Source organism: Saccopteryx leptura, chromosome 3 (assembly GCF_036850995.1).
Source record: "Saccopteryx leptura isolate mSacLep1 chromosome 3, mSacLep1_pri_phased_curated, whole genome shotgun sequence".
In the NCBI taxonomy this organism is placed as follows: Eukaryota; Metazoa; Chordata; class Mammalia; order Chiroptera; family Emballonuridae; genus Saccopteryx; species Saccopteryx leptura.
In genome coordinates, this window is record NC_089505.1 from 368,489,175 (window position 1) to 368,510,031 (window position 20,857).

At 56.7% G+C, this 20,857-nt stretch overlaps 1 protein-coding gene across 1 annotated transcript in view; it reads right to left on the bottom strand.

The window, feature by feature from the left end:
* Positions 1-20,857, bottom strand: part of FAM135B (family with sequence similarity 135 member B) — a 213,858-nt gene that overhangs the window by 104,603 nt on the left and 88,398 nt on the right. The window contains exon 2 of the mRNA XM_066379568.1: positions 963-1,058. Coding sequence (XP_066235665.1) covers positions 963-1,039 — 77 coding nt within the window. The 5' untranslated portion in view covers positions 1,040-1,058. The remainder of the gene's footprint in view (positions 1-962; positions 1,059-20,857) is intronic.

A 20,857-nucleotide genomic window follows, 5' to 3' on the forward strand; every position in this document is an offset into this window, starting at 1 on the left:
AGCCCCCCAGGCAAGAGCCCCAGACTCAAGTGTGTCCAGCTGAGCTCAGCCAAGCCCAGTCTGGCTCAGTAGAACCACCAGGCAGAGCCCAGCCCAGAGGACCTAAGCTCAGAATCAGGAGCTAAATCCAAAGTTGTTGTTTTAGCTTCTAAGGCTTAGAGTCACTTATTATGCAGCAAACGACACCAGCAGGGACCTGTGGCTCTGTTCACGCACGCATGCAGGGCACACGCTGGGCTTCTGCAAACGTGGGTTTCCCGGTGGGCACCATGGGGGAGGAGAGCACTGTCCGAGGACACGGCAGTCTGGTCTGCATGCAGATGCGTCTGCAACCGTCCCGTGTCTTCGTTATTATTTGCAATGATCTCGACAGGCAAGTCTCTCAGGAGGATGTACTGAGATCCCGCAGGGAAAAAGACTAACTCAGAGTCCACCTCAAAAACTGGAAGCAACTAGATTTAAAGAGGGCATTTAAAGAGGGCATTGCAGAGTCTCAGTTTCTGAGACAGCTCGGCCCGGGCGTCACGGCGTGGCGTTTGGAAAGAGGCCCCTCCGAGCCTTGAGCGTGCAAACACCTTTGCGTCAGAACGACCTGAGCGTCATTCCCAACAAACCCACTTTCTTTCTGACCCTGACGGACAGCTTTAGTGGGAACCAGGATGTGAGAGGCAGAAGAGAGAGCAGGACAGGCATTCACATTCTCCAGTCCCTCAATATACAGCTTTTTTTTTTTTTTTTTAAACGCACTCGAGGTTTCGATTTTCTACTTGGCAGGAAAACCAATGGTAAAAGTCCTTCTTTTTTCTCATTAATCCAAAATTTCCCATAACCTCTCCTTCACCATCTCCACCTCCCTCCAACCCTCTGTCAGGAGGAATATATATACACACACACACACACACATATACACACACATATACACACACAAATACATACAGAATACAAATAGGAAGCGCACTCACCCTCGCTGAAAGAGATCCACATTATAAAACTTATGGAGCTCTATAGAAAACTCAACCGTTCCTTGGACTTCAGACATGATCTTTTTGGTGCATTACCTGAAAAACAAGAGAGAGATTAACCGCTGGAGATCACCACCACCAGACACAGGGGGCCTGAGCCCCGAGACCAGGGGAGCAAACAGCGCTCAGGGAGGTGGACGAGGGTCCCCGGCGAGCGGGACTGTGACCGGTCCCCCGGCTGTCCTCACTCATTGTTGCTTTCACGGGGAGGGATATGGGGGGGTGGAGGGATGCTTGGTGCCACACAGCCCCCACCTGGAAAGACCAGGACTGGGACCCAGATATCCTAATTCAAAAGCGGGGTTCCTCTGCTGTCCTGTCCTGCCCTGCCCTGTCCTGTCCTTCCGCTGTCTACCTGGGTGGCCCTGAGCAAGTCACTGAACGTCGCCCATTCTCAGGGTCTTCATCTGCAACCGTGGAGGCTGGAAATAGCGTCTGACCCCTAAGGGATGAGGTGAACAGTACATGAATTTGCCACATGGAGCCCTCAGCACAGTTCCTGCCGCAGCCAAGACTCATCACGTGGTTTTTTCATTAATCATGATTGCTAGTGATTGAAAATGCCTTCAGTCATTGTTAGTATAAACACAGTCTCGAAAGGGCTGAGGTGCCCGGAGAGGCGAGCACAAGCGTGTCTTCTACAGAGTGTGGGAAGCAGGGGGAGGGGTGCTGTCATCGCCGAGCAGAGGGGGAGCCCCACTCGGCAGGTGGCTACTTTCCCACGCCAGCAGGCCAGAGGGCGGGGGGGAAAGAAGGGGCGGGATGTTAGAGCAGCCCAAGTCTAGGAGGAGAAGTGAACCCGGAGGAAGACTCAAGGCTAAATTCCAGGGATAGGAAACCATTGAGACACTCGGGCATTTGGAGGGAGGGAAAGGAACCGACTTTTATGGGTCACCTGCTGTATTTCTTGCTGCTGCATGAAGTATTTTATGAAGTTGCCTGATTTTTTCAAAAAAATGAAACATTTTGTGTGTAGGGGTGTGTGTGTGTGTGTGTGTGTGTGTGTGTGTCTGTGTGTGTGTGTGTGTGATAAAGATTCTCTCTTGCCTCATATTGCAGATAAGACAAAGAATCAAAAAAAAAGCTCTGACCCGGAGCCACTTTCTGCTCTGGTAAGTTTCCGCCCTTTCTCCAAGCCTCAGTTTACTGCCATGTGCAATGGGCATGAATCGAGCTACATGGGAGGAGTCCCCACGGGATGGGAGGTCATTATTTGCCACTGAGCGGGTTGTCACTCAGAAGGCGGATACTGGCAGGACCATGGGGAGGGGAGAACGAGAGAGGAGGAGGAGGTCGAGTCAGAGGAGACTCAACCGGTCCCTCCTGGCTGGCAAGTGGTGACTGGCACCTAAGGACTCCTTCCAAAGCCACTTTCTTTCTGCCCCCAAGACCAGACCACCGTCGCAGTGGCTCAGAGCCCAGCCTCCCTGCAACTCCTGCGGCCATGTGGGGCCAGCCCGCGAGAAGGAAGCACGGGCTCCCCACACGTCCCCTGTCCCCAGGCTCCAGCCAGGGTGCCAGCCGGGGTGGCGTTTCTGCACACGCACAGCTCCGCGTGCCCCAACCTCTCATCCGGGGTGGCGTTTCTGCACACGCACAGCTCCGCGTGCCCCAACCTCTCATCCGGGGTGGCGTTTCTGCACATGCACAGCTCCGCGTGCCCCAACCTCTGCAAGTTCTGCGAGACGGAATTTCAAGCTCATGAGCACGGACAGGCCTGACTCACAAAATGTGCCGAAAACCCAGGTTCCTAATGCGATGGCCGAGCACATGCCCCATCCCACGTCCTCCCGAGCCTGCACCGGCTCCCCTTGGTCCTGACAACGTGTGATCTCTGGAGGGTTCCAGCTCCCTACGCCTGCGGGGAGAAGGCTCGCCCGAGAGGGGGGCGCGTAGATCGAAGACAATCACCCGCAGAAATCCAGTCATTTCCGGGCAGACTGGCAATCGCTCATCTGTGGTAGCAGTTCCTGTTCTTCTTTCTGCCCTCACGCTGTGGGCAGAGGTTCGGTTTCCGGACTCAAACCACGAGGCTTCCCTCCTTGACTCTGGAGTGTCTGGGGTCCCAGAGGCCACACTCCAGGCCCATTCACACTGAGGACACTATCCGTGCTCTGCACAGCCCGATGTCTAAAACGTTTCGCTCGCTATTCACATTTCCTACAATGTTTTAGAACGTTGTCACTTGCCTCTGAGGATATTTGTGAAGAGAAAAAAAAAAATTTAAAGAACTATTTTGGAGAAATACCACACGATCCCACCGCTTTATCAGATACTGCTTGGAATCCAAATGCCTTTGACAAATATGTTTCCCTCTGAAGTGTCATTTTTCTTGTAAAACATCAGCCTTCAGAGTGTGGGGCTTTGGACAGATGAAGCAAAAGAGGAAACAAAACAGCGTGTTGATCTTCGCTGGCGTCGGCGTGCGCTTTACGGAAAGGGCAGGCGGAGTTAACGTGTTCAGAAGACGGTAAATCAAAGAGTGACCGTGGGGTGAGAGGGAGGGGAGGTCAGGAAAGGACCCTGTCCGACCACAGGGCCGAAGGGTGAGGACCGGGGAGGCCGGCACCCCGGCACGTGGCGAGGTCAGAGCTGGCCGCAGCACAGCGCCCCTCAGAATGCACCGCCTCCCCCAGGGACCCGGGCAGGCAGCGGGAACCCTCTCGGGGTGACCGCTGCTGCCTCCCCCCCGCCCCCAGCCCCGCGATGGACTCCAGGCGGCCGTTCCAATGAGGCAGATCTCTCCGGTTCTCTGCGGGGTCGCTGTGGGGAGACTCCACCGTGTTCAGAGAAAACGGTCTCATTAGGGATGAAAAGTCACACTTCCTCGTCAGAGGATGGGAGGGCTGCCCGAGAGCACCCCCACCCCAGGCTCGCCTCTCTGTGGGGCCTGGCCCAAGCCAGGTGACACCTCTGAGCCTCAGTGCTGACATCCGGGATAGGGGCCCACACTGCCCTTGCAGGGCAGCTGCTGAGGGTCACGCCGTGGGCATCTCCAGCGGGAGGCGCTCTCACTGCTTCCACTTGCTGGGATCGAGCCCACAAAACTGCTCCAAACGCCACGCGGACAGGCGAGCCACGGTCCCGGGGCCATCGGAAGACGCAGATCAGAGAAGAGAAAGTCGAAGTGCAACCGTGGTCCACAGGGACAAAGGCCATGACAGGAGGATGCCCAGAGGAGGCCAGAACACCTGGCAGAGAAGGCTCTGACCCACAGGACAGCCTGCTCAAGCCAGTCCAGCCTAATGGACACGGCTCAGCCCCTCAGCACCTGGACGACCGCAGGCAAGGCCTTAACCTCCTACACCTCAGTCTCCTCCACCGGAAGTTGCTTTGGAGCCTGGCCTACGATACAAGCTGTTGCAATAAAGAAGAAAACCTAAAACCTATTTTGAGGACACGGCAGGAGAGGAAGCATGACTAACCCCCCCCCCCTGGCAGGCTGGGCACGTCCCTGCGGAGTCCAGCTGGTGGGGTGGGGGGCGGGTTAGGAAGCAGGAGAACCAGAATCCCGGCCGGTGACTCTCATCCTTCACAGCAAAGGCAGCCCCAGCCGCTCGGCCCCCTGATGTTTAAAAGCATCCTTCCTACGTGCAGAAAGCCACATGGGATGCAGGTGCGAGTTTGTTTATGCCACATCGGAACCCGGTGCAAACAGCACCACCCACACTGCGCTGGGTTCCTGCTTTCCTTTGGGGGGGGGGGCGGGGGGGTCTGTGTTCCTCTTCGGCAGCTTCTTAAAGTGCGGGTATGAAGGCAGGTAAGGCTGCACCACCTCCTCGAAAGATAACGGACGTAAACTCAGGTCAGAGGCCTTGATGCACCAAAAACAAGGAAGCCCCAACGCCCCGCCCCCAGAATTCAGCATAGAACCTCCCCTTCCCGCCATCTGTCCTGCCACCAGCTGAAATGCACGCACACAGATGAACCCCCGCTGGGCGCAGACACAAGCGCAAACGCACCACATGCCCGTGAGGCGACCTGTCTGAGAGGCAGGGCCTCGCAGCCACGCGGCCAGACCCTTTCAGGGACAGCAAACACGTTTTAGCCCTGCCAGTTTGCACTTCTATCTACAGCTACTCTGCAGTGATTTACTTTCTCTTTTTTTTCCCTGCAGATTGACATTAATGTATATTTTTTTTCTGCAACATTGTGGATGCTTAGTCAACAGTGGATAATGCTAATATTAGAACAACTCATAATAACAATTACATAAGAAGAGAGATTACACATAGCAAAGACAGGCTTAAATACCAAAAAAAAAAAAAGTCCATCGTGGAGGGTGGGGGGCCAGCAGCAGAGCCTGGGCTGAGCAGGGCAGAGACGGGCACCGCGGTGCCAGGGACAGGTGTCCAGGGTGCTGTCCAAGGCCAGGTGTCAGCTCCCAGGGCCTGGGGAGGCACCTGGGGTCAGGGGGCTGGATTCACAGTTAGGTCCCGACTCTCTGGTCCTGGGGGAGACGGAAGCCGTGTCCCTCCTGGAGAAACCCGATTCGGAGCTGTCACCCCTCCCGTTCCCTGAGGTGGGGAGAGTTCAGTGCCATGACAGAGATGACACCAGGTGGAAAGAACAGACAGTCCTGCCTTGGAAGGCATCTGGTCGCTGTGCCGGGGTAGGCGTCCGCGGATGCCAAGTCTCCCCTGTCCCCACCCAGCCCCGCAGACACTGACGGCCGCGAGCTCGAGTCCCCGACCCTGTGCTACCCGATTCCCGATGTCTCCAGCCCGTGACCGCCAGACCAGCTCATCTTAAAGTTCCACATTCGCGAGGACGGTTCGGGAGTACTCTGTGCAGAGCGGCCGCACGCACGTGTCGCGAGGACGGTTCGGGAGCACTGTCTGCAGAGCGGCCGCGCGCACGTCTCGCGAGGACGGCTCGGGAGCACTCTGTGCAGAGCGGCCGCGCACGTCTTGCGAGGACGGCTCGGGAGCACTGTTTTCAGAGCGGCCGCGCGCACGTCTCGCAAGGACGGTTCGGGAGCACTCTGTGCAGAGCGGCCGCGCACACGTCTCGCGAGGACGGTTCGGGAGCACTGTCTGCAGAGCGGCCGCGCGCACGTTTCGGGTCGAGTCAGGAGAAGACGGCCGCGGGGGGAGCATCGGGGATTCCCTCTCTAACCCTTTGAGCGCATCGGATGATGCAGGTAACAGGACCTGTACCTTGAAGCACAGCGATTCAGTGGGCCCCACATTCACGTCCCCTGCCCTCATCACACCGATGAGAGTTGTGAGGCCCAGTGAGGGGAGTGCCCGCCCACCGTCACAGAGCGAGAGCCCTCAGGACCCCATTACCCCATTTCTAGCCCTGTGACCGCTGCACTTCTGGTGGTCAGAGTTTTCACATCCATGGTCTCATCTGATCATCAAAGGTGGCCCACCAGGTGAAAGGAACAGGAAATGACATCACCGACATGGGCACGGGGATGGGGAGGGAAGGGACAGGAAATGACATCACCGACATGGGCACGGGGATGGGGAGGGAAGGGATGTGACCGAGGTTCATCAGGCTCTCCGGACTCTGGACCTCCCAAGAGACCCGGGGGTCCTATAGCTCAGCCGCCTCGTACTGGGGCTGAGGAAATGGGACCTGTACGTGGCTTTGGGATGTCTCGGTCTCAGAGCCAACCGACAGAGGAGCCCCTCTGGACCTCGGTTCTCCAGCTCTTTAGACTTTGCCCAAACACACCCACCACCGACACATGAGAGCCAGGAGGGTCAGACCCCGCCCAGCCGGCCCACCTGCTCTCCCGACTTCAGCCCAGCCCACCAGAACCTTCCAGACGGCCTCATCAGAGGGCTCCTTCCTTCGCACACACACCCCAGGATGGCCCGCCTGTCCCCTCCCTACCTGAGGAGCTCCCAGGCCTTACAGGTCCAAGGTGGCCCCCCAGGATGCCCTCCCCGCACAGGCCCCCTCCTGCTGCGTGCCTCCCGAAACAGCCCTGACCATGTTGCATTCGGGAAGCACACCATGTGTCCTCGGAGGACGGCCTCGGAGCAGAACAAAACCAGGGCGGAGAAGCATATGCAACAATGACACGGGATGAAAAAGAGAAGGCAGGAAACCACCAGTGCACACAAGAGAAATGCGCGTAGGAACGCACAACTCAATTCCCCTTCTGTCCAAGCAAATGGGAACCTGGCCTGAGCGCCCGGAGGCTGCCCCCTGCTCAGGCTGCGAGACCGACACAGCCCCCTGGCTCTGGTTTTATGATGCAAGCCTGGGCGCCTCGTGCCCTCTGGGTGTGCCCACGGAGGGAAAGGAAGGCGGGCACGTACCGCCCCTCCTGCCTGAGGGGGGCCACAGAGGCTCCAGCACCCGGGGGTGGGGTGCCGTAAACCAGGGCGCCCCCACCCCACCGCGCCGGGACTCACTATTTATCCTTCCTGGAGCCCCAGCGCACACAGGGGAGGAGGTGAGACCCAGCCGCCCGGCCGCCCCTGAATGAGTCAAGCCTGGCATTTCCGACCTGCTATCGGGCTGGTGCTTCTGTTTGCTCGCACCTGTCACCAGCTTCCCTGAGTGTGACAATGACTCAGCCTGCGTCTGTGGTCCCAGACGGACCTCCAAGCCTCCATGGCCAACCTTCTTCACAGGCGTGGGCTGCTGTCCACCTCCCAGCGCCACCCCCCCCCAGTCAGAAGAAAAGGACAGGCAAGGACAAGACGGAGAGGCCTGAACCAGGCCCTGAGACAGCGTCCCCGGCGCCTCCTGGGAGCCCAGGGGGCGCCCTGAGACAGCGTCCCCGGAGCCTCCTGGGAGCCCAGGGGACGTCCTGAGACAGCGTCCCCGGCGCCTCCTGGGAGCCCAGGGGACGTCCTGAGACAGCGTCCCCGGCGCCTCCTGGGAGCCCAGGGGACGTCCTGAGACAGCGTCCCCGGAGCCTCCTGGGAGCCCAGGGGGCGCCCTGAGACAGCGTCCCCGGAGCCTCCTGGGAGCCCAGGGGGCGCCCTGAGACAGCGTCCCCGGAGCCTCCTGGGAGCCCAGGGGACGCCCTGAGACAGCGTCCCCGGAGCCTCCTGGGAGCCCAGGGGACGCCCTGAGACAGCGTCCCCGGAGCCTCCTGGGAGCCCAGGGGACGCCCTGAGACAGCGTCCCCGGAGCCTCCTGGGAGCCCAGGGGACAGGAGGCCTCCCCGGCCTGTGCTCTGTGGAAGGTGAGGCTGCAGGTTCCTCACAGTCCTCACCCCCGGGGCGGCGTGACACTCGGCCTGGACCTTCCCCGGGCCTGAAACACTCTGTCCGAGCACCGCCCAGAGCTGGTCCTCACTCCTCCTGGCTCCGCTCCGGGGTCACCTCCACACCAGCCATCTACCTCCTCCCTGCGCCTTCCCAGCACCCCGCCCTCTTAGTATCTTGGGACCATCAGCCACCCCGTGGGATCCTTCGCCTGCCTGGTCTCTGTCTCCACTCCCAGGCTGTCACCCCGGGAGGGCAGCTGTGTCGGCCCCGGGGCCACCGCAGCCCCAGTGGGCAGCCAATGCTCGACCCCGGGGCGGAGCCCCATGCAGAGGTGTTCAGCAAACGCAAGGTCAGCCCTGAGCCGAGACCTGAAGAAAGTCCGGGGTGCAGGGGGTGAGGGCCGACCTAAGGAGTAAAGTAAAGGGGACCAGGGATGCCTGGCGAGAGGGGACGAGCTTTTGCCAAAGTTATTATACTGGATTGTTCACTGTTTTATTTCATTTAATCTTCGAATGCAAGCTAACAGAGTATTATGGGAAGGGGTGTGCTTTGGGGGGGCGGGCACTGACACGAAGGGGGGCAGCCACGACTCCTCAAGGCCACACGGCTCGTGAGGGACACGACGGGCCCGCGTCAGCATGGGCCGTGCTGTGAGTCCCGGGTCCCAGAGCAGGGAGCCGGGCTTGTGCTGGGGACATGAGGGCCCGCGTCAGCATGGGCCGTGCCGTGAGTCCCGGGTGCAAGAGAAGGGAGCCAGGCTTGTGCTGGGGACTTGGGGGCGGGGAGGCTCATGGCACAGAGGGAGGCCCGGGGTGGGGGGAGGGCCATGGACTTGGGGGCGGGGCAGGCTCATGGCTCAGAGGGAGGCCCGGGGTGGGGGGAGGGCCATGGACTTGGGGGGGGCTCATGGCTCAGAGGGAGGCCCGGGGTGGGGGGAGGGCCATGGACTTGGGGCGGGGAGGTTCATGGCTCAGAGGGAGGCCCAGGGTGGGGGGAGGGCCATGGACTTGGGGGGGGCTCATGGCTCAGAGGGAAGCCCGGGGTGGGGGGAGGGCCATGGACTTGGGGGGGCTCATGGCTCAGAGGGAGGCCCGGGGTGGGGGAAGGGCCATGGACTTGGGGGGGGCTCATGGCTCAGAGGGAGGCATGGGGTGGGGGGAGGGCCATGCAGGACGGGCCTGGCCATGTGAAGGATGGTTGTCACCTATGCATGTCATGTATGACACACTTGAAGAAGGGAACCTCAAACTGGTGGGGATATTAATCTTCATAAAATGACAAGGAACAAGCTACTTTGGGGCATGAATTAATCGCGCGTTTGTGCTTTTTAATTTTTAGAAACAATCTTCCCTCTGTAAGTGTCCCGGCAAATGCTGCCCGGACCTCCACGGTCCTCAGAAGACGCGACTGTCACAGAAGGGCCAGCGCTCCCCCCAGTGCGAGGACCACACGAGTGTGTAGGGCGGGAGCTCGAGAAAGGGAACTGAGACCACAGACATGCCCGCAGGGTGGCATGTGGAGCAGGGGCGGCTGCAGGAAGCCTGTCCCAGGAGCGTGGCAGTGGCCTGAGCGCTCGCTCCCCTGCGTGAGCCATGGCGGGAGGTGGACACGGCCCCACGGGGCCCCTCCCTCTGAAGACTAAGCCCCTGCGAGGCACCATCACCGGGCAGCCTTGCCAGCCGCTGAGCCTGACAGGTTTAACCACAGGCAAAGCGATACTCAACATTCAGGAATTAAAGCGGTAAACAGCTCGCATAAACAGCTGTTCAGACAAGACAAGCATGACTTCGGGAGCGGGCTGGGTAGGGGGAGGGGATAGCAGAGCGGGACTGTCTAAGGGGCCCTCTGTCCCCCCTCCAGCCTCCAAAGCCCCCGACACCCAGCGCCGCACAGACCCAGGAGGCTCAGGCCCCTGGCTGCTCGGTGGTCAGGGACAAGGGAGTCCCCGGAATAAAGCTGGGGATGGCAGACAGACAGACAGACAGAGAAGAGAACGGGGGGGGGGGAGAGGAATGCAGTCTCAGGTGTGTCCTCTCTCCACCCCACCTCCCTCCCTCTGCTCTTTGGCTGCCCCCCCCCAACCCCACGGACAGGAGACGGAGACCAGAGGGATCGGGCTGCTGAGACCACGCTCCCAAGGCCCAGCAGGCCTCGTTCAACCGGCTCAGGCCCTGAAGCTGCTCCAGGGAGGGCGCCCCGTTTCCCAGAGCCCTGCACCCTGCCAGACCCAGGGGGGACCCCACACCAATCCACGTGAGCCTAAACTGGACATACACACATACGCACATACACACATACACGCATACACAGACATATACACATGCACACGTGCGCACACACACATACATGCACGCACACACATATACATGCACACATACACACTGTATATACACACAGAGACACAAGCATATATACACAATATATCACTGAAGTGTGGTAACAACTATGATACTGGAAACTTCATCATCTTATTTCACTTCTTCAAAGTCCAACCTACACGTTGTTATGTAGGTATATCTATCTCACACTACACATACATATATATTACACACACACAGTGTGTCGGGGCACACTAATACACAAGTGAGCAGAGACAGTGGAAAGAGAGGGCGGAGGTGGCAATGGCCTTGCCTCTGTGCTTGTCCACAGTCCACAGCCTCTAGGGCAGAGCAGACGCAGAGCAAAGCCCGGGAAGCGTCACGGAACGTGGGCCTCTGCCCCGCAGAGACAGTAAAACCCCAGGGCACCGTGGGAGCAAGGCTCACCCAGGTCCCCTCCAGGGCGTGTCTGGCTGCCGGTGGGTGTCACTACTGCTACTTACAGATGGGGACCCAGAGCCCCCAAGCCCTCCCTCCCCCAGACTGGCTTCTCCCCAGCCCCCTCCAGCACCAGAGCCGCCCCCGCCCCATCAGCCTCACGCTACCGGCCTGCACCACAGGGGGCCCTCTGGGTTCCATGGCTCACTGCTCACTTCCCGGGCCCCCCCGCACAGACCACTCCCAGGCCTTGACCTCAGCTCTCCCACCCGGGAACGTCCCACTCTCCCCTCTGGATGCATCCACTCCCCAGCCGCCCCTGGAGACGGAGCAGGCCGGCGAGCGTCAGGCGTGCCTCTGCTTAGTCCCAACCCCCATGTGGTAAAGATCACATTAGCCAGTATTTCCTGAGTGCACCCTGTCCGTGGGTCCCCACGCTGAGACTGTTACATAATTAATGTAATCTGCCCAACAACTGCACGCAGTGAGTACGACTCTTACCATCCCTATTCTGCAGATGAGGCACAGAGAGGTTCAGCAACTTGCCTAGGGTCACACAGCAGCCAAAGCCAGGAGTATACCCCAGGCGGTCTGGCCTGGTCCCAGCTCCTCACCACTACGCTGCTGGCCCTCCGGCGGGCACTACCCAGGCCGGGCAGGAGGCCCAGCCCCCAGCAGATAAGCAGCACAGGACTGGATACGTGTCCATTAACTGGATGGAACTGGCTAACATATGGAAACACCTCTCATACTGAATGTCACACATTCAAATCAGGTTTGGAATTTAACCATCTCGTTTAAATAAATGTTTGCCTTTCCTGTCTTTGCAGACGGTCTCTGCAAACTGTTCTTTCCTCTTCTGGCCCCTGGCCCGGGAGACCCTCCCACCCAAATCTAGCTTCTCTTCTCAATTTTTGTACTTCTAGACCTGTTTCAGGAAACTCTCTGGGCCAGAAGACTAAGTAGCACTTTGCTATGTGTGAAGACATTAGCTAATGAGAGTAACTCACACTAGAGTGTGAATGAAGACAACAGTTGGCAGCAGTAGGGAGGGAATGCATTCTAGAGCAGGAGCGAGTGTACTTGTGGCACGTGCCCGCTCGTTCTGAAACTCGGGGTCCCCAGGAACACTCCCCATCAGCCTGTCCACCTCCCTCCCTGGCTCCGTGGAGTCACAAAGCCAGGCTAAACTCTCTTGTCCACTCCCATAGGATTTTCCTGAGCCACATGGGAGCAGAACAGTGCTTTGGTAGACCTGAGTTTGAATCCCACCACATTCTAGCCTTGCGACCTTGGGCAAGTCACTGAGCGTCTTCTCAGCATCTAGGCACAATGGGTCGGGGTCGGGGGGAAGGGAGAAGGTGAGATGAGCTCCGGCACAAGCAGGAACCGTGCACTGTGTTGGTTCCTCTTGCCCACGCCAACCTCTCTACCCTCTCTTCCCTCCCAGTCCTCCAGGAAGGAATTGGAGATGCCTCCCCCTCCCCTGAAGGACTTCTCGGGGACTCTGACATGCCGGGATTCGGTCTGAACCTCCGAGGTAGAGTACGCGCTCTGACAATGATTTAACCCCAATCAGGCACGTTGGGAGTGTGCCGTGTGCCATGAGCGGTGTTGTCTGTGAACAGGGACCTCACTTCCTCAGGCGCAGCTCACAGGCTGCAGGGGCCGATGTGCTGGCAGGAAGCCCCTGGTTGCCTGGAACAAGGATGGTGATCTGAGTGTGGGGACCCCTGCATGGAAGTGGGAGCTCAGTGGCCCCGGGCTGGAACCTTCAGGCAGTCGGCTTTCCAGCCCCTGACCGCCCCCCCAATGCCTGGCACCCCCTTCCCCGCCCTATCCTTTGTTCTGATGTCTGGGGAGCCATAGTATAAGTCTCTGTAATAACTGTTAAATGGACGGATGGATCAACAAAGGCACAGACAAGACTACTATGAGCGCCAACGCTGTGTGCAAGGATTTCTAACACCACATCTCCCGTGAGCACACCACTCGCCCAAGACCCAGCCGTGGAGCCCCTGGGCCCTGGACCCCGCATTTATGAAATGGGAACTTGGCCAGCGCAGGCCAGGCAGGTGACATGCACATGTGAATGGAGACTGGGCCATGTGATGAAGCAAACAACAGCACCCTGAGCTCCAGAGACAGTGACTTTTGAGCCAAGTACGCCTGGGGCTGTCCCATGCTTCCCCAACAGAAGACCCACACCTTCCTTACTTGGTACAATGTCCTGATATCAGTTGTTGGAAACCAACTGAGAGATTTTCAAAACCCTCCGCAGCCCGAACAAAGCCCATCTATGGGGTGTGTTTGTCTCAAGGCCACCAGGGCGTGAGCCGTGGACCAGGTGACAATGAGCCGTATTTATTCTACCGCTGCGTGTGCCAGGAGCCGGGCTGAGCATGCTATGACGTCACCTCACTCCATCTCCCACCCCCCCCGGGAGTGGTTACTACTCTTATCTCCACTTTACAGAAGAGGAAAGAGAGGCTCAGGAAGGCTCAGGGACATCCCCGTCATCAGGGGACAGCAGTGGAGTCGGGGAGAGCTTGTAGCCCCTCTGCCGTGGATGGCACGCACTCACGGAGCCCTGCCATGTTCTGCCCTTGGTACGGGCTCTCAGCCCTCAGCAGGCCGGGGAGGGCCAGCTCCTAGCTGACCCAAGAGTTCACTGAGGTTCAAACTGGCCACGATGCCCTTGTCCCAGCGCCCCTGACTGATAGAGACAAGTGCCAGCTCAGGTGCCTGCACCCGAAAACGTCAGCCCTGGAGGGAAGCCACCGGCTGTGCCCACATGGGGAAGCTGGTGCTTCACACAAGGTTTTGAAAGATGGGGAGGGAGGTGGTGGCAGGCAGAGCCATGTCAGACAAATCATTTAATCGGCATGGGGACAGTCGGGTCACTTGTGTTCCTTCTCCAGACCTTCACCGTGCTCCACTTCTCTGCCCTTGTCCACCTCACCCTGTTAAGCCACTTGTGCTGACCCAGCAGGAGGCTCCTGGCACAGGGAATAAATGCCTTCCCACTGCCGCTGTCCCCACGCCTGAGGGGGAAGCATGTCCTGAATCCCAAGTGCTAATTATCTAATAAGCCTGCAGTTACATTAATTATATTTCCGTGTCACCACTTGTACGATAAATCTGCCTGCACAGCTCTACCGTTATCTATCTCTGCCCTCTCATCCCTCCCGTGGTCTCCGGGTCCTCTGAGGAGTCCCCTGCCGAACCACCTGCCCCCACAATGGATGAAGCAGGACAGGGAGATGCAGAATGTGCAGGGTTAGCCTGGGAGGTCCTCGAGTTTGCCCTGCAGGTGGGCTCCCCTGTGAGCCAGACACAGAGCTTGGGAAAGGAAAGGAGCCTGTGGGAGGGGGCTGGGCCATGACCCAGGGGCAGGGACACCTGCGTGTGCATACAGGCTCTGCCATTCACTGCCCAGAGGCTGCCCACCACCTGACCCCTCCCACCACCTGACTCTCCCACCACCTGACCTCTCCTAACACCTGACCTCTCCCAACACCTGACCTCTCCCAACACCTGACTCTCCCACCACCTGACCTCTCCCAACACCTGACCTCTCCCAACACCTGACCTCTCCCAACACCTGACTCTCACACCACCTGACCCCTCCCACCACCTGACCCCTCCCACCACCTGACCCCTCCCACCACCTGACCCCTCCCACCACCTGACCCCTCCCACCACCTGACTCTCCCACCACCTGACTCTCCCACCACCTGACCTCTCCCACCACCTGACTCTCCCACCACCTGACTCTCCCACCACCTGACCTCTCCCACCACCTGACTCTCCCACCACCTGACTCTCCCATCACCTGACTCTCCCACCACCTGACTCTCCCACCACCTGACTCTCCCACCACCTGACCTCTCCCACCACCTGACTCTCCCACCACCTGACCTCTCCCACCACCTGACCTCTCCCACCACCTGACCTCTCCCACCACCTGACCTCTCCCACCACCTGACCTCTCCCACCACCTGACGCCTCCCACCACCTGACGCCTCCCTTTCAGTCCTATCAGATTCCAGAGCTTGAATGTGAGTGGTGTGAGGATGACTCTCATCTTCCTGGGTCCCAGCGGGGTCTCCTTGGAACCAGGTCTCATATATGCCGCTCACATATCACGTGCCAAATAGTACCTATGCCACCGGACACTGGGACAGGAAAGAGAACTGGTGATCTGCGTGCTTTGGGGGGAGAAAGGCAGAAGCAGAAAACATCTGGACGCGTAAATGACCCTGATTTTGACTCTCTACTGTTTGTCAAAGGAGTTGGGCAGATTGTTTAGCTTGCGGTACCTCATCCTCATTAACTGCAAAATGAGAAAATGGTAACATGTTCCTCACATGTCTGTGATGACTCAAATAACCCCATCTGGGTCCCAGCCTGTTCCCCACTAACTGAGGTGACTCTACGGATCGCCCGCAGCTCGGACTCAGGGCACCCCAGGATTGCAACATGGGCTTCTCTGGAGTGAATCCGTGCCATTCATTTTCCTGAGTATGGACCTCAGTTTACACACCTGCTCAGTGAAAGGGCAGCTCTGCTTTCTGGAAAGACAGTGGGTGGGTTCTGGGGTCAGACTGGACTCACTAGCCATATGGTCCTTGGGCCACAGAACCTCTGATGGTGTCTTTCAGCCCCACGGGACCATGTGTCCCATGCACGCCCCTGGCCTTGCGTCTGTAAGGGAAGCCCAGTGGCCAGCATGCAGCTCCCAAATCATTTATAGCAAATAAAGGAAGGAAAGAAAAGATAGCCGCATCATAGCTTTGCTGTGAAGACCTAATAAAAGAGCTTAAACTCTTCCTTGATGATGCTGGGCTCTCCGAGTCCCCAGGACACAGGGACAGGGCGGGGAGGGTAGACAGAGAGGGTCAAGCACACACAGGTTCGCTGCGTCCATTCTCCCCAGCGCCCAGCATTGTGAGCGAAGGTGCAATGACCGTAAGTCTACGGGTGTGTTCATTCACGTACAGCAGGGGTCAGGAACCTGTGGCTTGCGAGCCAGATGTGGCTCTTTCGATGGCTACATCTGGCTTGCAGACAAATCTTTAATAAAAAAAATAATAACGTTAAAAATATAAATCATTCTCATGTATTACAATCCATTCATTTCCTATCGCTCATGTTCATGGTTGCGGGTGGCTGGAGCCAATCACAGCTGTCCTCTGGGACAACACCAAATTTTTATTGGATAATGCATAACATACACAGGTTGTTGTGAGATCAGGAAGTAAACTTCCTTTTAATCAAGTAGTTAGTTAGCTAATTGCAGAAACCCTTTCGACGAAGAAGATGGCTAAAAGAAAAAAAGATGAGGAGTATCGTACTTTACAGCAGGAATGGACAGAGGAATTCGCCTTTGTGGAGAGAGCAGGTTCTGCAGTGTGTCTAATATGCAATGATAAAATTGCATCAATGAGACGGTCAAATATAAAGCGGCACTTTGACACACGCCATACTACATTTGCATTGAAATATCCAGTGGGGGACAGCAGGAAGAAATCATGTCAAGGGCTGCTGTAGAGAGTGCAAGCTAGTCAGCGGAAACTCCATGTTTGAACCCAGCAAGGTGACAGGAATTCTGCTAGCTTTGTGGTGCTTTAACAATTGTGAGAAACAGAAAGCCATTCACAGATGGGGACTATGCCAAAACATTCATGCTTGATGTTGCCAATGAACTTTTTGACGACTTTTCGGATAAAGACAAGATAATCAAATGAATAAAAGACATGCCTCTCTCTGCAAGAACTTCACAATCGTACCATCACAATGGCAAATTAAATTGAGGCAACACAAGTGAAGAACATAAATGCAGCACCATTCTTTTCTCTTGCTTTGGATGAGTCAACAGACGTAAGCCATTTATCCCAGTTCAGCGTGATCGCAAGGTATGCTGTTGGTGACACACTACGTGAGGAAAGTCTTTCTGTTTTGCCTATGAAAGAGACAACAAGAGGGGAGGATTTATTCAAGTCTTTCACTGAGTTCACTAAAGAAAAAAATCTACCGATGGATAAACTTATTTCGGTGTGTACTGATGGTGCTCCGTGCATGGTGGGGAAAAACAGAGGATTCGTAGCGCTTCTTAGTGAACATGAAAAGAGACTCATCCTAAGATTTCACTGCATCCTACATCAGGAGGTGCTTTGTGCTCAGATGAGTGGTGAGCAGCTTGGTGAGGTGATGTCGCTGGTCATTTGGGTGGTCAACTTGATTGTTGCCCGAGCTTTAAATGATCGCCAGTTTAAAACACTGCTGGATGAAGTTGGGAATAATTATCCTGGTCTGCTTCTGCGCAGCAATGGGCGTTGGTTGTCAAGAGGGAAGGTGCTCAGCCGTTTTGCGGCTTGTCTGAGCGAAATTCAGACTTTTCTTGAAATGAAAAACATCGAGCATCCTGAGTTAGCTAACACTGAGTGGCTCCTGAAGTTCTACTATCTCGTGGACATGACTGAACATCTGAACCAGCTCAATGTGAAAATGCAAAGCGTTGGAAATACAGTCTTATCCCTTCAACAAGCATTGTTTGCATCTGAAAACAAGCTGGAACTCTTCATCGCAGACATTGAAACAAGTCGTTTACTACACTTTAAAAAACTGGGAGAGTTTAAAGATGCACGCACAGCAAGTGACCCTGCTCAACATCTTGATCTCCAGCAGCTAGCGGGCTTCACATCTGATCCCCTGCAGTCATTCAAAGCGTGTTTTGGAGAATTTCATGAGCGCACTCATCTTTTTAAGTTCATCATCCATCCACACGAGTGTGCAGTGGACAGCGCCGACCTGAGTTATATCCCCGGTGTCTCCGTCAGAGATTTTGTGCTACAAGCTGCTGACCTGAAGTCCTCAGACATGTGGGTGAATAAGTTCAAATCACTGAATGAAGATTTGGAAAGACTTGCACGACAGCAAGCAGAGTTGGTAAGCAAACACAAGTGGGGAGAAATGAAAAAACTTCAACCCGTGGACCAGCTGATTGTCAAAACTTGGAACACGCTTCTCGTCACATACCACACACTGCAGTGTGTGAATATTGCTGTACTGACAATGTTTGGCTGTACATATGCATGTGAGCAGTCTTTTTCTTTCTCACATCTAAAGAACGTTAGGACTAACAATCATGTTTAATGGATGGAAGTCTCAATGCCTGCATGAAGCTTAACCTCACCATGTATCAACCAGACTACAAAGCCATCAGCAAAACCATGCAGCACCAGAAGTCGCATTAATGGTAAGAAGTACTTTATTCATCATTGGTTAGCAACAGCATAACAACGTTATTAAAAAGAATTCAGAGACTTATTGTACTTTAAATGTGTTGGTCTTATATAAAATGCACACATTTACTTGTATTTAGTGTTAAACATATTGTATGGCTTTCGCAGAATTACATTTTAAAATATGTGGTGTTCATGGCTCTCAGCCACAAACATTCCCGACCCCTGATGTATAGAAACCTCAGAGCTGCCCTGCATGACCGCTATTAATGGTGGGGAAACCCCGCCCAGAGCTGCAGGGGCACCGACTCCGCTCACCCAGTCTCCCACCCAGATCGCAGTCTGCCCCTGTGCAGAGCAGGGCCCGTCCCCGTCCGGTGGCCCTGTCCCCGGGTCTGCCCCCCAGGCAGCACCTGCTTCTGCTGCAAAGGGTGTGCATGCCCCTCCCGGCTATCCACAGAACGAATGTGGCTCTTTCAGTCGCATAACTAGAGGGCCCAAGGGACAACGTACACTTGTATAGAGAGAGGAGGTCTCCTGGGCCAGCCTGTCCCAGGTCCCAGCTAACCTGTGCCCGAGCCAGGGGGCTGGAGAGCAGATCGTGGAGTGAAGCACCGAACCAGCCAGCCCACCCCATCCTGAGCTGCCCAGCAACGGCACGAGCAGCTCCGGTAGATGCAGGTGCCACCAGCACGTGGGACCCTGCACAGAGCCCGGCTCCGGAACAGGTGAAATGCTTCCAAGAACTCTGGAGCCAGAGGCCAGAGTGCCAAATCAGTGCCCACCACAGGGGCGAGCCTCAGAAACACCAGGCTACAGGAGAGAAGCTAGATGCCACACTTTGTGGGAGTCTGTTCTCACGAGGCGTCCAGACCCGGTCGACCTGCAGAGATGAGGAGTGGGTGGTTTCCAGGGGCCCAGGGGGAGGCAGCAGGGAGGGGATGCTGAGTGAACACGGGGTGTCCTTTAGGAGTGATGGAGCTGTTTGGAACGGGATAGAGGTGACGGTTGTACAACACGGGGAATGTGCTAAATGTCACAGGATGGCACCCTTCAAGCTGTAAATGTTATGTTATGTGAACTCCACCTCAATTAAAAAATATGCAATCTCCAACATCACACATGCTTTGGTGATGCTACTCACATCTCCACTGGCTCAGTAAAAACAAACTAAGCTATTTCGTACTTGAGCTATCATGGTTTTCCTGCAGGGCTCAGCTCTCTGGCTTCAAGGCGGCCTGACCCTTCCTCCCTGGGTTCCAACTCTGGGTTTAAACTCTACAGATTAGGTCCCTATCTCCTGCAAGATGGAGCTCCAGGAGGGGCCTCAGAGCTCACGTCCCTGGAAACCTCCCCCCTGAACACTGCATCGCTGGGGTCCTTCAAGCCTCCGATGCCCAGGCTCGGCCAACCCCCCCCCCACACACACACACCCATCACATCCCTGAGTGCCCCGAAGGAAGGCTTCCTGGCCCTCTGGGAGTGGCCGGGCCAGCCAGGGCAGCCGCCTCCGCCCCTGGACACGGGCTCCATGCTCACAGCCTAAGCAGGGGCGCCCCAGCCCCCCGAGTCCTTGCACATCCCTGGCCTGGGGCGGGGCTCTCCGGCAGGAGGCTCAGTCCCAGTCTGTGTCCTGTGGACACGCAGACGCAGGGGGGACACCCGGTTCTGAGCCCAGCTCTCCACGCACTGTGTGACGGCGGAGGACTCCTTCAGGCCTTCTGTAGCATGGCAGCGTGCCACCTGCAGCACCTGCAGGGCTGAGAGTGGTCAAGCCGGAGACCCTCTCCCTCCAGGTGGGGGCTCCTTGAGCCTGCACAGAAAGGACCCCGGGAATGGGGGGGGGTGGAGGAAGAGGAAAAGGAAAGAGGAGGAGAAAGGAGGAGGGAGGAGGAGGAGGCCCTGACTGGATTGTCAAGGGTATGAGGGTACATTTCTAACCAGAAGGATGCTGTTAAAAATAGCAGTTCTCCCCTGGATGATTTCACATTAAATCTGCTCAATTTACATGTCAAAACGTTACTGCCTTCCTCCCCCACCCCTGCAGCCTCAGGTAACCTGGGACAGAGGCTCACAGTGTGTGGAAGGGTGAGCCAGGGGTTTAAGTAAACATCAGCCCAGTTCAGAGACCCCAGAGGGAGGCTCTGTGCACCCACCGGCCCCCCAGGGTGTGGGTGACTGCCTGTTTTGAGGAACAAGGCTGCAGACACTAGGCTCCTAGGGGCGGGGCCGGAGAGTGGGCGGTGTAGGGAGCAGAGACTGAGTGGGGGACATCCCCCTAAAGCGGGGGTCTTTAATCTTAAGCAAAATGTTGATGAAATTATTTTAAAGCTTATGATTTAAAGGGGCTCAAAGCAGCCATGGAAACTACGTGCTATTGAGATGTCAGGGGTCAGACCCCAGTACAAAGGAGTAAAAATGCTTGTCTTCCACAGGGGCTCAGCCCCCGTCCACCCTGGCCCTGCCTCCAGCCTCTACCTCCCCTGCGGCTGAATCTGGTAAGTGTCTTTCACCGGCTCTGGCTCTGAGACTGACAGGAGAATAACACACAACTTGTTACTAGGACTTAAACCCAGACCTCCAAGACCCTGAGCCAGGCCTCTCTCCCCCAACACCTGGCTAGGGAGCTTCAGACTTAGTCCCGCATTAGT